At 36.8% G+C, this 14,612-nt stretch overlaps 1 protein-coding gene across 4 annotated transcripts in view; it reads left to right on the top strand.

Annotated features, from left to right (window-relative positions):
* Nucleotides 1-14,612, top strand: part of nf1a (neurofibromin 1a) — an 86,574-nt gene that overhangs the window by 4,955 nt on the left and 67,007 nt on the right. For 3 of the 4 annotated variants that reach the window (XM_077565422.1, XM_077565423.1, XM_077565421.1), the window contains exons 2-14: nt 2,298-2,441; nt 2,896-2,979; nt 4,633-4,823; nt 6,583-6,689; nt 6,784-6,851; nt 8,078-8,153; nt 11,255-11,412; nt 11,505-11,678; nt 12,307-12,435; nt 12,577-12,651; nt 12,746-12,871; nt 13,337-13,474; nt 13,564-13,677. In XM_077565422.1, the coding sequence (XP_077421548.1) occupies nt 2,298-2,441; nt 2,896-2,979; nt 4,633-4,823; nt 6,583-6,689; nt 6,784-6,851; nt 8,078-8,153; nt 11,255-11,412; nt 11,505-11,678; nt 12,307-12,435; nt 12,577-12,651; nt 12,746-12,871; nt 13,337-13,474; nt 13,564-13,677 (1,584 nt within the window). Of the gene's footprint in view, nt 1-2,297; nt 2,442-2,895; nt 2,980-4,632; nt 4,935-6,582; nt 6,690-6,783; nt 6,852-8,077; nt 8,154-11,254; nt 11,413-11,504; nt 11,679-12,306; nt 12,436-12,576; nt 12,652-12,745; nt 12,872-13,336; nt 13,475-13,563; nt 13,678-14,612 lie in introns of those variants that run through there. The other variant, XM_077565424.1, reaches the window with a different exon arrangement.

The raw sequence follows: 14,612 nt of genomic DNA, 5'->3' as shown, positions 1-14,612 counted from the left end.
TATATATATATATACACGTGTATATATATATATATATACACGTGTATACGTATATATATATATATACACGTGTATACATATATATATATGTGTATACTTATATATATATATATACGTGTATATATATATACGTGTATACGTATGTATATGCGTGTATACGTATGTATATGCGTGTATACGTATGTATATGCGTGTATACGTATGTATATGCGTGTGTATACGTGTGTATATGCGTGTGTATACGTGTATGTATATGTGTGTGTATACGTGTATGTATATGTGTGTATATACGTATATACGTGTGTATATATATATGTACGTATATACGTGTGTATATAAAATTGTATTTCAAAACAACATAGGCTGTCATTCACTCTCATTCAGCCAACAGGGTGGAAGAGAAGACCCAACCTTCCTATGACAATCTATCACCTAGCTACTTTGTCCCCAATGCACTTTGTGTCCCAACTATTGTCAAACTGTCATTGAATCTTGAATGGTGAGGTACTGTTAACTCCATCACATGACCTTATGATAAATCAATGTTCAATAAATGAGAAACTCGCAGTGGGTGGTCATTTATACTGTCATTGTCTTAAAATAATTTTTTTGCAAACATTTTTTTTTTTGCCTCAATCATCTCCCCACAATGGAAACGGTTAATTTTCTTGTGTTTCCTGAAAAATCAGAAAAAATGACTTAGGTGATTATTTTCAGAAGGTGTCGATATGGTATTTGCTCTGTACACTTTGAACTGCAACTATAGTTGCAAAAACATGATCTACATGCAGTTACTACGGGTACCTCGTAGTACCTGCATGTACCTGTTTTTGCCAGCAGTAGAAGCAAATAGAGCTGTGTGGAGCTGAGTACGTAATGTGCTGTAAAAGAGGGTTTAAGTTGAGTTTTTAAGACAAGTGACACCAGTTTGAAATGTCACAGTAATTTTGGCGTATCGACTTGGGGAACCTCATGAAATTTCCGGCTGTACGGGCTTTTTGGTGATTTGATGATACTTGTGTGACGCTGTTGTCTTTGGTTGTTTCTTCTCAGTTCTTTTATGTTTCTGTCATCAAGTGCTGTTGATACCTTTGGCTGACGACCTGTTCGATGGCTGTTGCTCAGTGCAGCAATAGTTTCTTTTTCTTTTTTCAGGACAGTCCAAATTGTTTTATTGGAGATGCCCAATGTTTATGTAATGTGTAATGTAACGTTATCTCACAACCCTGTGGTTGTGGGTTCGATCCCAGACCATTGTAACACTGTTGAAGTATCCTTGAGCAAGGTACTGAAGAACCCCCAGCTGCTCCTGATGATGCGTCATCAGTGGATGAATAAGTACTAGTCAAAATTTAAAGCGCTTTGAGAGCCATGTAAGGTGAGAAAGCGCTAAATAAATGAAGTACCATTTGCAGTTTCCCTCTTCTCCAAGCTTCAAAGTGGATTTACTTTTCTAATCATCGATAGCACTTGGGTCTTCATGTTTGCGTAAAGGGATGCTTGACTCATTGAGCCATTGTCAACAGTAAGAAGATAATATTTTGTCTATAATTAATGTGATAGCTTCATTATTTTTCATGTACAATTAATACCTTTAAAAACACATTTTCCACTTGCTGTCGACTGAAGATGACATCACCTGTGCTTAGGAAATAAGTAACGAGCAATCACGGCTCTATGTTTTCTGGGTTTGGTCAGCAAACGGAGCCATGATTGGTCGTTATGTGTTTCCTGAGTAGGTATTAATTTTTCATGAGAAATAATGAAGTTATCACATTAATTATGGACAAAATATGATCTTCTTACTGTTGAAAATGGCTCACTGAGTCAAGTATCCCTTTAACAGCAAATACCGTTTTCGCAGGGGAAGCCCAAAGCCAATCAACAAGAACTATCAATTCATGTTTAAGCAGTCTATCTAAATAAACACCTGAGCAACTAGAAATACACATGAGTCACATGTTGCAATACTTTTGCTCGCTTGAAAAATGGGTGGGTTTAAACAAACGTTGCTCAGTCCTGAGATGTTTAAAACATCTAGATATAAATACTGTACCATGAAATAAAAACTGGAATTATGAGTTTTTGTCTCATATGCATCGTTTGGTCTGAAATTAAATCTCTTCAGTGTATAACAAAACAAAGGAATTTATGCCGCAGTTAAATGGGCAAATACAAAAGCTGGTCACAAATTGTCCATCGAAAACTAATTTAAAATGTGACTTTGTCAAAATTGTCAGACCTTGTGAATGTGATTTAATCCCATTCTCTTAACGTCCCTGTCTTTCCTCCCTCAGCTTCCAATCAAAGTTGGACACCAGAACACTCACACGAAAATCAGCACAGAGCACAATAAAGAATGCCTGATCAACATCTCAAAGTACAAGTTTTCACTTGTCATTAGTGGCCTCACGACTATCCTTAAAAATGTCAATAACATGGTAAGTTGTTTTTATGAGTACATATTTAAAAAATAAAAAAAAAACATGTACGTATTTTTATATTTTTGTTGTTTTAGCATTATTTTAAAAACTGTTAATTTTTGGCCTCTTCAATCTGCAGACATGATCCCAAAATGCACAAACATTTTGACACCTTTGAAAATGCAAAATTCTGTGTTTGATCTGCTTGGTCGACATTAGACTTTTAGTGTTTTCTTGTCTAAATTTTGGCAGAAGACAAGCTGCTGAAATAATTTTCTGCATCGAAAGTAAGCCTCCCTCAGAAACCAGGCATACTGTAGCTTTATGAACCTACTGGATTTTCAATGTAATGTCAGTCTGGCTGTTGAATGTAACCTAATCAGTAATGGGATGCCAACTTAATAAAAAAACACAGATATCTCGGATACCCATAAACATGACTAATTATTGTCTGTTTTTCCCCATACCATAGCGAATATTTGGAGAAGCATCTGAGAAAAACCTCTACCTCTCCCAGCTCATCATCTTGGATACATTGGAGAAGTGCCTGGCTGGGGTGAGTTCTTGCTCTCATCAAACCTTGTCGTCTTCTGTTTAGGCTGTTGGGGAATGGTGCAATTCCATTCAGCCATCCATTTTTCTATTGCTAAACTTGCTCAGGGTCACGTGAACTGAAGCTTGTCATTTGATTTTGTGTGCGAGGTCCATTTCAGCCAGGACTGATCACCAGTAACTTTTATACTGTAAATAGACAGTCAATTGGTCATTCATACTCTCATGCACACCTATGGAGAATTATTGTTATAGAAGTATTCAAAACCCAGCATGCATTTCTTTGTAATGTGGAAAGAAGCCAGAGTCAGAGAAAACCCACACATGCATGAGGAATACAGCTCAGATTCTAACCTAGAACCTTTGAAAATGAGGCAGACGTGCTAGCCAAGTGCTCTGCCATGCTGACTGACAAACTGGATGATGTCACTAGTCAGGTTTCTATCCAAATGTTTCAAAATTTGTATGCGAATTTTGTGAAAATGCGCAAAAAAATGCGACTTATGCCCGTTTCCATCCGCTCTTCTTTTGCGAATATGCGCCGCGAGATGACGTTGTAGTGACGGAACTTTGGGACAATGGGAAGTTCCAGGTGGGAATGATGGTTTTGACGGACTGAACGGAAATAGTTTGTCTTGTTGGCTTCCCTCCCGCATGTAAGTGAAGTGTGTCGTTACATTGAGAGCTGATGTTAATAAAGCCATCTAAAATTGCATTAATGTTTTTTTTTTTTTCTTTTATTAATTATAAAAAGAATTGTGTTTCTTCGTCTCCCCAAACATATCTTACTTTATCATCCGGCATTTATTATGACTACAAACGTGCGTGTGACGTAGTATCAGTCAAAATGTGCGACGTATATCCGGTCTTGTAGTCGCTTATTCGCAAAACCTGTTTCCATAGCCAAATTGCGCATTTTCCCTTTTTTGGCTACGCTTCAAAAACCCTCCAAGCGAATTTTGGGCCTTTTTTTCCGAATTTCTGGCGTTTCCGTTCAGTTTCTTTTTCGCAATTCTTCAAAATTCAAATAAAAATAGGTTGATGGAAACCCATCCACTGTCTAATTAGAGGAAAGCTTAACACTACACAGAAAATGGTTCATTTGATGGTTAAAAAACACTTGAATGATCAAAATCATGACATAAAGCCCCTTTTTCATCTATAGCATAAATCTTTAGCAATCGTAAATATACAGTTGTGCTTGAAAGTTTACATGCCCAGGGGTATGTAAACTTATGAACACAACTGCAAAAATGCACAAAAGCTAAATGTCGCATAATGACACAGAAATGCCATGAATCGTCACCGAAATTCACACGCACATCATGTCAACTTTACGTCTCTGAAAATATCAAAACAATTGCCACACGCCACAGTATTTAGAATTTTATGGGTATTAGGTTTCACCATGCAGTACGCTCATAAGTTTACATATATACCCCTAGGCCTTGGGTATGTAATCTTTCAAGGACAACTGTAGGATTTTGATGTAAAAAGATGACTAGATGAACTAAATTTATAATAATAAAATGGTGATAAGAAATATTTAATATGCAGCATTACTTTAAGTTGGATTGGAAAGTAAGGTGTTTTTGTAGTTTTACTTTTTGTGTTATAAAGATGTTGACATTTATACTCGCATGTCCTGTTTTCTCAGCAATCCAAAGACTCACTGCGCCTGGATGAAACCATGCTGGTCAAACAGCTATTGCCAGAGATCTGCCATTTCATCCATACGTACCGTGAAGGCCATCAGCATGCAGCTGAACTTCGAGCTTCAGCCTCAGCTGTTCTCTTCTCTCTTAGCTGCAACAATTTCAATGCTGTTTTCAGCCGAATTTCCACCAGGTAATCAGCGCTGCACTGTTTCTACTTGTCAGATTCTCTCTCTCTTTTACAGTAAATTTCACAGTCCAAGAATTGCTGTTGAGCGGTACAGCGTATAGCTGTCTTTATCAGGTCAGGTGACCATTGTGGCCATACCATGCGTTTGTCTCCCTTTACACTGAACCCAAACTATGCCGAACACAACTAGTTATACACTAGTCTAAAAAGTCATTGATCGCTGTCTTTATCTTCCTCCTCCTGTGCACTAAACCCACCAAAGACCTCTTCTTCAGTGTCGGAAAGCTAAAGCCCCAAAACACTTTTGTCCACACATGCGCAGTCTCTCTTTGTTGGCGCTGTCAGTGTCACTTCCATCATGAGGCAAATTTGCTGATGAGCTTGAGCTGTCCTCTTCATCACGCAGCATTGCACCCTTTCGAAACCCATTGGCAACAGTGGATTTTTTTGACAATGCTCCACACTGTCAGGATCTATTGGCAAACCTCAGCAATAGTTCCTCGTGTAAGTGTTATTCTTTGCACGTGGCCAGCTTTGTTAAAAGATGTCATCATCCATATCTTCCACTGAACTATGCATATGAATGATATGAATATTCAGTATCAAGGCGGACTCGGACGTTCATCCACTGAGACCTGTTCAGTAAATTTATTGGACAGATGTGATGAGACTAAATCGGTTGGTGGCATGAAGCTCATTAGCAACAATTCATAAATAAACTGCGTCCGATTTAAAGGCACAGGTAGCGATTTATAGTCCAAAAAGTACGCCGGAACATTCTTTATACTTGGTGAAATTGAAAAGTCATACAGTAGAAACCACAGTACAGAAAAAAAATCTCATGCTTTAAAAGTGAAATGATGCACATTTTTGGTAGAGATAGACCGATACGTTTTTTTCAGGGCCGATACCGAGGCTGATAACAAATATTTGGAGACGATATTAAAAAAGTAAAAGTAGTAAAAAAAAAAAAAAAAATTAAAAGAAGGGGGGGGGGGTATATTTGCGTCAAAGTTTTGGGAAATGCAAAAGCCAATCTTTACTCTATTGTAAAGTTTTAAAGCATGTTTATTGAACAATTTTTCAAACTTTTTAAAATGTAGATTTTTTTTCTTTTAAATCTTAGGCAATCAACATCCTTTTAAATTTCTAATAAAATATTCAGGGAGCGAAATGGAAACTTGAACAAGTATAGCACGCTAAAGTTTTCTACAGTAAATATTTTTTTTCCCAAAATTTACAAATACCTGAAATCTTAAACTTTCACATTTGATTTAATGTCAAACAAAAACAAATGATTTAAAAAGTTCTCAGGGTCAGCAGGATCTCTTATAAAGTTAACTGAAAATTAAACTAAGTTCTCTAAGATTAAAATTGTTTGATTTACCTTATATTGGCCGTCAGATTTTTTTTTTAAAAGGTCGATACTGATATTCGTCAAAATACCCAATATTGGCACCCTTATATCTTTAATTTTTGTTTTTAACGTCTTTGTTGGCCATCCGAAAATTATTTTTATTTTATTTTTTTATGTTCCTTGAGTTCTCCACTTGAAGTAAAAGCTCTGATAATGTTCAACCTTTACTAAATATGATCAAGAATCATGACCCAAAAGAACTTGAAGCAAGATGAGATTTGTCGATAAATGCAGTTTGTCAGGCTTGGTCACTACTACACTACTACATGTTTTGACTATCTTCTGAAATGTTCTGACGTCGTTTTTAAAATCACAATGTGTCCATTTGCGTGCGCGTCTCCTCAGGCTACAGGAGCTGACGGTGTGCTTGGAGGACAATGTGGATGTTCATGACATAGAGCTGATGCAGTACATTAATGTGGACTGCTCCAAACTAAAGAGGCTGCTACAAGGTTAGACTCTAGAGTTTAGAGGGTAAAGTTTTTTAAAGATTTGGTCTCTTGGTTGTGTTAACTTTCATTTTTGTATATTTTTATTTTCTTGTAGAAAGTGTTCTAAAGTTTAAAACCCTTAAAAAGCCTGCACAACTCGCAGTCATCAACAGTTTAGAAAAGGTAGGTTGATCCTTTATCTTTTATCGATCCTTTCTGTAGGTATAACTGCTTCTTTTGCTTAAATAATAGAAGTGCCCTTGAGTTGTTTTTTTTCCATTATAACACATCAAATCAGTACTTCACACATTTGGCCTTGAAACATTCAGTCATAGAGATCCAGCCTGGTGCTACGACTTAGCAGACTCAGTATGTGATTACTATGGTATAAGCAGGTTAATGCCCTTCCAAGTGCACACTTATTAGGGTTTAATGGGTTTGGAGGCAGCAACCGTTCTCCGCTGCACACCAGTGCATGCCTCCCCATCGTCCATTAAAGCCTGATAATTGTACATCTTGTCGGAGATTTAACCTGACATACACGCATCCAATCTTGTATAATCGTTGATCTAACTCCTCATAGGTAGATGCGAATCAGTTATGCACATTTTATTTTATTATTACTCAAATGTCACATATTATTTGAACTTTTTACCTAGAGGTCTTGAGATTAGGGTCTTGGAAAAGCTATGGAATTTTGACATCTCAAATGTGTAGGAACCCCAAACCTTTAATACTCCTTGTTGAAAATGGTTCCCAACAAAAAAACAACATAAAATGCACACGCAGAGTAAATAAATTGATGCTGGCTGGCTCAAATGAGCGGACAGCTCTCATGATTTTCATAATTCTGATGTCATGCTTTGTGATAGTTCAGTGTCCACAATATGAAACATTATTGTTTTGTTTACTATATTATGGACACTTCCTGTAACTTTCAGTTGGGACTACAGTAATTTCTGGACTATAAGCCGCGACCTTTTTCACTTGCATTCGATTCTGCGGCTTATACATAGGTGCAGCTTATCCATCAGATCACAAGGGGGCGCACTATAAAGGAAGCGCAAGAGCGTCAGCCACAGCAAAACAAACCAATTGAGCCCACAGTAGGAGAAAAACAACGAGAGCGAGACAATTTGTGCCCTCATTATGGAAAAGAAAGTAGTGGGAACCCTTATATACCAGTGCAGTAAAAGACCTTTGGCTTACAGTCAGGTGTGGCTTATATGTGTAACAAATTTGAGTCTTCCCCAAATTTAGCTAGCGCAGCTTATAGTCAGGTGCACCTTATAGTCCCGAAATTACTGTAGTTTATTTTTGTGATCTCAAGAGGAGTGTCAACAGCAACCGGAGGCTTGTTCATCATTTGGAGGTTCTCCTTTAGCGCTGTTATTTTTTTTTCTTGACAGGCATTCTGGAACTGGGTAGAAAATTATCCAGATGAATTCACCATGCTCTACCAACGACCTCAGGCAGATATGGCAGGTACAAAGATTTTTAATAATTACATTTTTTATATTACAGTGGAACCGGGCCACGGGCCAGGCCATTCCCTATCCCGCATGAATAGCGAAAATCCATGTACAGTATAATTGACATGGATGGATGAAATGCATGGTGGTTGGGCATTTCAGGCACCAACCGAAAATGCTCTTTTGGGTACTTTTGACTGAAAATAATCAGTAGTTGAATTTTTGGTGCATCCGTAATAAAAATGGTCATACATTAAGCCTTTTTGGGTAGGGCCACCACGAGCTACGTTTTAGCCCTGCCAGAACTTGCACTGGCCCTGTATATTCATGATATTACGATAACATTTGATGATTATTCCACATTTAGCATCTTAATTCTGTGTTATTTAGGCCTTTAAGAAAATATTACTTCTGTGCAAGGCATTACGGTGGCTGACTGATTAGCACGTCCGTCTCCCAGTGCAGAGGTCATGAGTTTGATTCCAGGCTCCGGCCTTCCTGGTTGGAGTTTGCACGCTCTCCCCGTGCCTGCTTGGGTTTTCTCCGGGCACTGCGGTTTCCTCCCACATTTAAAAAAACATGCGTGGTTGATTAGGTGTGATTGTGAGAGTGAATAGTTATGTGTGCCCTGTAATTGACTGGCACCCAGTTCAGGGTGTACCCCACCTACTACCTGAAGACAGCTGGCATAGGCTCCAGCACCCTGCAAGTGATTTGGGAAATGTATCGATGGATACTATTATGTACTTAATGTTTTACATGTTTTTTCCAGTATAAAATGGAACTCAATATTTGACATTTTCTGGACTTTTATATCTCTTTTAAGCCATTACTTATCGAAGGATTTAACCTAATTGTCCGCAGTGCAGTTAAAAAGCTCACTTATGATTGGTCAGTTTCAGTGAATAAAACTAAAATTACAGATTTTAATATTTTTATATATATTATAATTTAATATAAAAAAAAATCAGGAACATGATTTTATCATATTTGTTTATGAAATTTGTACTTGCCTGGTCAGCCCAGTGTCAGTGAATTTTTGGTGGCCGCGGGCCTGATACTAATAATTTTAATTTTGTGAACAAAATTGTATTTGATACAGCCATGATAGGTTATTACTTGCTTTAGTCTCTCTGATTTACAGTACAGTACATAATATTGCAGGAATACTTAATATCTAATAGAGATAAGCCGATATGTTTTTTTCAGTACTGATGCCGATTATTAGCAGTCAAGGAGGCCAATAACCGATATTTGAAGACAATTTATTTTCAGACTTTTTAAAATGTAGAATTTTTTTTAATGCTTTTTTTGATCTTAGACAATTTACACTCAATGGTTTAATAAAGCAACAATCTGCAAAAACAACGTACCCTGATTATTTTATTGACAAATACGGTACACACAATAACATGAATGATGTCGTAAATAGTTTCAACCAATTCTTTGTAAATGTTGGCAGCTGGTATCACAAACCAGGAAGGAGGGAACAACCAGAACACAACATTTACTTAGAATCCTTGGTTAAAAGGGGCATTTTAAATATTGTAAAACCATTAACTTATATCTTTAACTCATAGGTGTCAAACTCCGGTCCTGGACCTGGAGGTGTTGGATGTTTCCGTTCTCCAACACAGCTGATATATGATCAGCTCATCAGCAAGCTCTGCATAAGCCTGATAACGATCCTGCTGATTAGAATCAGCTTGTGTTGGAAGAGGGAAACCTCCAAAACCTGCAGGACTGCGGCCTTCGAGGACCGCAGTTTGACACCTATGCTTTAACTTATCATTTAAATCTGGTTGTTTCTCGTATAAGAGGAAAATTGCCAAAGTAATACCTCTGTACAAAAATGATTGCAAACCTAGTTTTACTAATTACAGACAAATGTCTCTATTGCCTCAATCAAAAATTTTGGAAAAGCTTTTCAACTCTCAACTTGAAAACTTATTTGAGAAGAATAAAAAAAATAAATGAAGGACAATATGGTTTTAGAACCGGAAGAACTACCTCCAAGGCCAATATTTGATGCAATAGAAGAAATTACACTGGAATAGAAAAAATATGCAGTTGGTATCTTTGATGATTTCAAAAAAGCATTTGATTCAAAAGATCATTCAATCCTTATTAATAAACTGGAACAATATGGTATACGTGGTATAGCAGGAGACTGGTTAAAAAGTTATTTTGCAGGAAGGGTACAATACATTAAAATAGGTCAATATGCATCAGAAAACTTGACATTGTTTGTGGTGTTCCCCAGGGTTTCGTGTTAGGGCCAAAGCTTTTCAATGTATATATAAATGACATTTTTAATGTATCACAATTACTAAAGCTTATACTATTTGCAGATGATACAAACATTTTATAGTAGTAATACTTATAATGAGTTGGTAACTGTTGTGAACAAGGACTTAAAATCCATCAAAAAGTGGCTGGACATAAATAAATTATATCAAAATTTACACAAAATAAAAGTTATAATGTTTGGTAATGTTAAGAGTAACTATGAACACATTCTCTTGGTTCTGTTTGTAAAAACACTTGTTTTTCAGTGTTCATTGAACCACTATTGCTTACTGCAAGCTTGCAGGAAAGTAGCTAAATTTGTTTTCAAAGTTTGATATTAATAATGAAATTTGGGGTGGGATTAAGTTTTTCTTCCTCCCACTCCTTTTCAGGCTAGGTTTAGTTGTATTTTTTGGAGAATTTGATATGTTGTTGATGTTGATTGCTGCCTGAAATAAATGAACAATGAATTAAATGGTTTTAAATTTCTAACAAAATGTTCTGGGAGCTCTAAAGGTTATCAGTACATCTTAAAAAGTTAAGTGGAAACTTAAGCAAGTAAATACCATAGCTCTCTATAGTCTTCTACAGTAAATATGTTTTCCCCAAAATTTAAAAATACCTGATATCTTAAACTTTCACATTTCTTTGTTTTATTGTTGAACAAAAACAAGGGTAAGTTGCATCTCTTATATAAAATTTACTGAAATTTTTAATAGATAGCTCCCTGAGATTAAAATGGTTTAATATTTACCTTATATTGACCATCAGATAAAAAAAAAAAAAAGGCCAATGCCATTTCGTGTGCTTGTGTTGTTTCTGCAGAAGCTGCCGAGAAGCTATTTGACCTGGTGGATAGCTTTGCAGAGAGTGCTAAAAGGAAGGCTGCAGTGTGGCCACTTCAGATCATTCTTTTGATCCTCTGCCCAGAGATTACGCACACAATCTCCAAAGACACTGTGGAAGATAGCAAGGCCAACAAGGTGAGCAGGAGAAGAGAATATACAAAAAAATAATCTACCCAGTCCCTAGTCACTAATAAAGGGCTCTCGTGTCTTTCCTGTTGTGCCTGCAGAAACTGTTTTTGGACAGTTTGCGGAAAGCCTTAGCCGGCCAGGGTGGCAGTAAGCAGCTGATGGAGAGCGCTGCCATTGCCTGTGTAAAACTGTGTAAAGCCTCAACTTATATTAACTGGGAGGATCACTCAACTATTTTTCTCCTTGTCCAGTCCATTGTCATGGATCTCAAGGTTTATATATTTAATTTTTGTCCCTACTCTTGTTTGTGTGTGTGTAGAGTTGGGTTAGTGTTTATTTAATACTGAGAAAGAATGCAATTTAAATTTAAATTGAACCCCTCTGTCAACACTCTGTAATTTTTGTTTAATTCAAAAAACGAAGGAGCCCTAATTTTAAAATCCAATTATATTTTTGTACTAATCCCACTCCCGCCATGCTACACAAAATTTTCTAATTCTGTTATTGAACAAATTGCTCCATGCTCCATTTAACATTCGTACGACTGTGATGCATTACCCCAGCTGACATTGATATCAGCTACACACCATTCAGTTAACGTTCAACTTTGAAGTCATTGTTTCACTTCATTCAAGGACATGGTTCTATTTATGTATGTGTATGAAGTACACATACATAAATCGTCGTTGTGTTTTTTGGAACTATGGATGTTTTGGATTATGGGTACATTTATTTATTTTACTGTATTTTTGTACATTTGTTTTTAAATAACCAATATTCCTAATATGTATATACAGTATGCTATATTTTCCTTAGTTGATTAGTGGTGTGATGTGAGAATAGAATATAATTACCTGGATTTGATATTTTATGACCTCTGCCTTTTGTCCATGTCACAAGGCTTTGCTGTTCAACCCAGCAAAACCCTTCTGGAGAGGGGCGGGAAGCCAGAATGCAGATATTGAGCTCATGATGGACTGCTTTGTCTCCTGTTTCCGCATCAATCCTCACAACAACCAGCACTTTAAGGTGGATTCATATAAACAATACTGCAATGTGACATAAAATAAATTTACCCTCAGTCCAACCTTAACCAGATACTTGACTACTGTCACTGTGTTCTTACCGCATTGGCTTGAGAATAAAAACTTTATTTTTTTATTTTTAAAGGTCTGTTTGGCTTCATCTTCTCCTTCTACCTTCCACTTTGTCCTGGTCAACTCACTACACAGAATAATCACCAATGTAAGTCTCCAGAGGACCGTTAGACCTATACTTTGTTTTATTCAATTATTTGCTTCACTTTCATTCTCTTCACATTATGTATATCTTCATGCAGTCTCATCTGGACTGGTGGCCTAAGATCGATGCTGTGTACTGCTACTCTGGAGAGCTTCGCTTTATGTTCTCAGACACCCTCAACCGGGTTGTCCAAAGCACCCATGCGCCTCTCCGCACGACACCGGTGAGTATACAAATTCTGGGAGTCAATAGAATAATTAAGAGTGTAGTTTACTTAATGCAATATATCTGTGGAATAATGAAAGGTTTTGTTGAAGAATATTATGTAAGCTCCAAATAAATAAGCATCGCTATCTTCAAAATTGGAACGGCTTGCTTACAGATACAGCTTTTGAAATAGGCAGCTTACAAAAATTGATTTTGTTGTGTAATTTCATAATTTGGTGGGCTGGCCCTCCAGATCTACAAATATTAACTAAATTAAAAGCATGTTTTCCATAATATGACTGGAAAACCCACCTCCCTAAATTTAGGTTGTTAGAACCTGATCTGTGGAAGCAAGTTTACAAAGTTTGTAAGGGTTGAGCATGACCAGCATTCTTCTTTTCTCTGAGATTGTCATGAATGTAGCGATGCATTATTACTGTGTAAACACAAATGCAATTTTTCTTACCGGTATCTCTCACAGAGTTTGACTTTCAAGGGGAAGGTGACGACCAGCCTTAAATTCAAAGAGAAAACTACAGAACTGGATACGAGAAGTTACAAGTGCCTCCTGCTTGCTCTTGTCAAACTAATCCATGCTGACCCCAAGCTCATGTTGCATGTAAGTGATCTGTCTTAAATTCATTCAGGCAGTTTGAAGGCCCTTTGTAGCTGAACATGAATCTTTTTTTGCACACTGTTGTCCTTTAGAACCCTGTGAAGCAAGCTCCAGAGATGCAGAGCAGTACAGCTGAGCTCATCATTGGTCTGGTGCAATTAGTGCCTCTCACCAACACCACCCAACTCTCACAAGAAGCCATGGAGGTTTGAGGCTGAATTTTAATATACTGTATATATTAGGGCCTGACCAATAGGCATTTTTCGAGGCCGGTACTGATTTTTGGCAGAAAAAAATACCGATTACCGATTAATCAGTCGATTATTTGAAAATATATATAACGCATAAAATTATCCCCCTCCTCCCTCAATTCCTTTTTCAATGGTTGTTAGTTACGCACAAACTTTTGCTATTAAGATTCTCTGCTTTGAATGACAAGTCCATAATATGACCTTATGAAAATTCTTACTTGTTTACAACTGCTGTAAAGCATTACCATTTTCTTTTATATATTTTCATCTTGTGTTGGTTTTACAAGTCTTGGGACTTACTGAGTGTGTTAGGACAAAAAAAACCTAAGTTAAGTTTTGAATCCTTGAACTATCAACTTTATATATAACTTGAAAGGACAATGACAAAACGAAACAATAAGAAAATGAAATAAGAATAGAATAAACTAAAATAAAACCGTAGGAAAAAATACTGACTGTTCCTGTGCATTTGGGCCTCTTGGGGGCAGTGTGGTGCCTTAGTGAGTACAGAAGAAAATTGTGATTGAATTATATTAAAATAACTTGTTTTTTTACACATTGGGAAGAATTTGTGCCTTTGCATAGTGTTCTCTCACCTGTGGGTATGTGTTTCCACAGCATTTGCATGTGGATATTCATTATTTGAAGGAAAAACACTCCCGAAGTCGATGTTAACTTCCTCTTAGCATTTGAATGGGATCCTCCCTTCACTTTTAGCATTAACACTAGGCTAGCCATGTTTTAACAAAGCATGTTTTAATATACAGTGGCTGTAATTCTTATCGTCGTTGTGTTTAGTTTTACAGTTAACTCAAACTGAGGTGTAATTAAACAGCTTGGACTCTTTAAGAATACCCAGAATAACATACACTACACACTTAAACATTAAT

This window comes from Vanacampus margaritifer, chromosome 5 (genome assembly GCF_051991255.1).
Source record: "Vanacampus margaritifer isolate UIUO_Vmar chromosome 5, RoL_Vmar_1.0, whole genome shotgun sequence".
Classification (NCBI taxonomy): Eukaryota; Metazoa; Chordata; class Actinopteri; order Syngnathiformes; family Syngnathidae; genus Vanacampus; species Vanacampus margaritifer.
The sequence above is the reverse complement of the archived record's forward strand: the minus strand, read 5'-3'. Positions and strand labels throughout refer to the sequence as shown.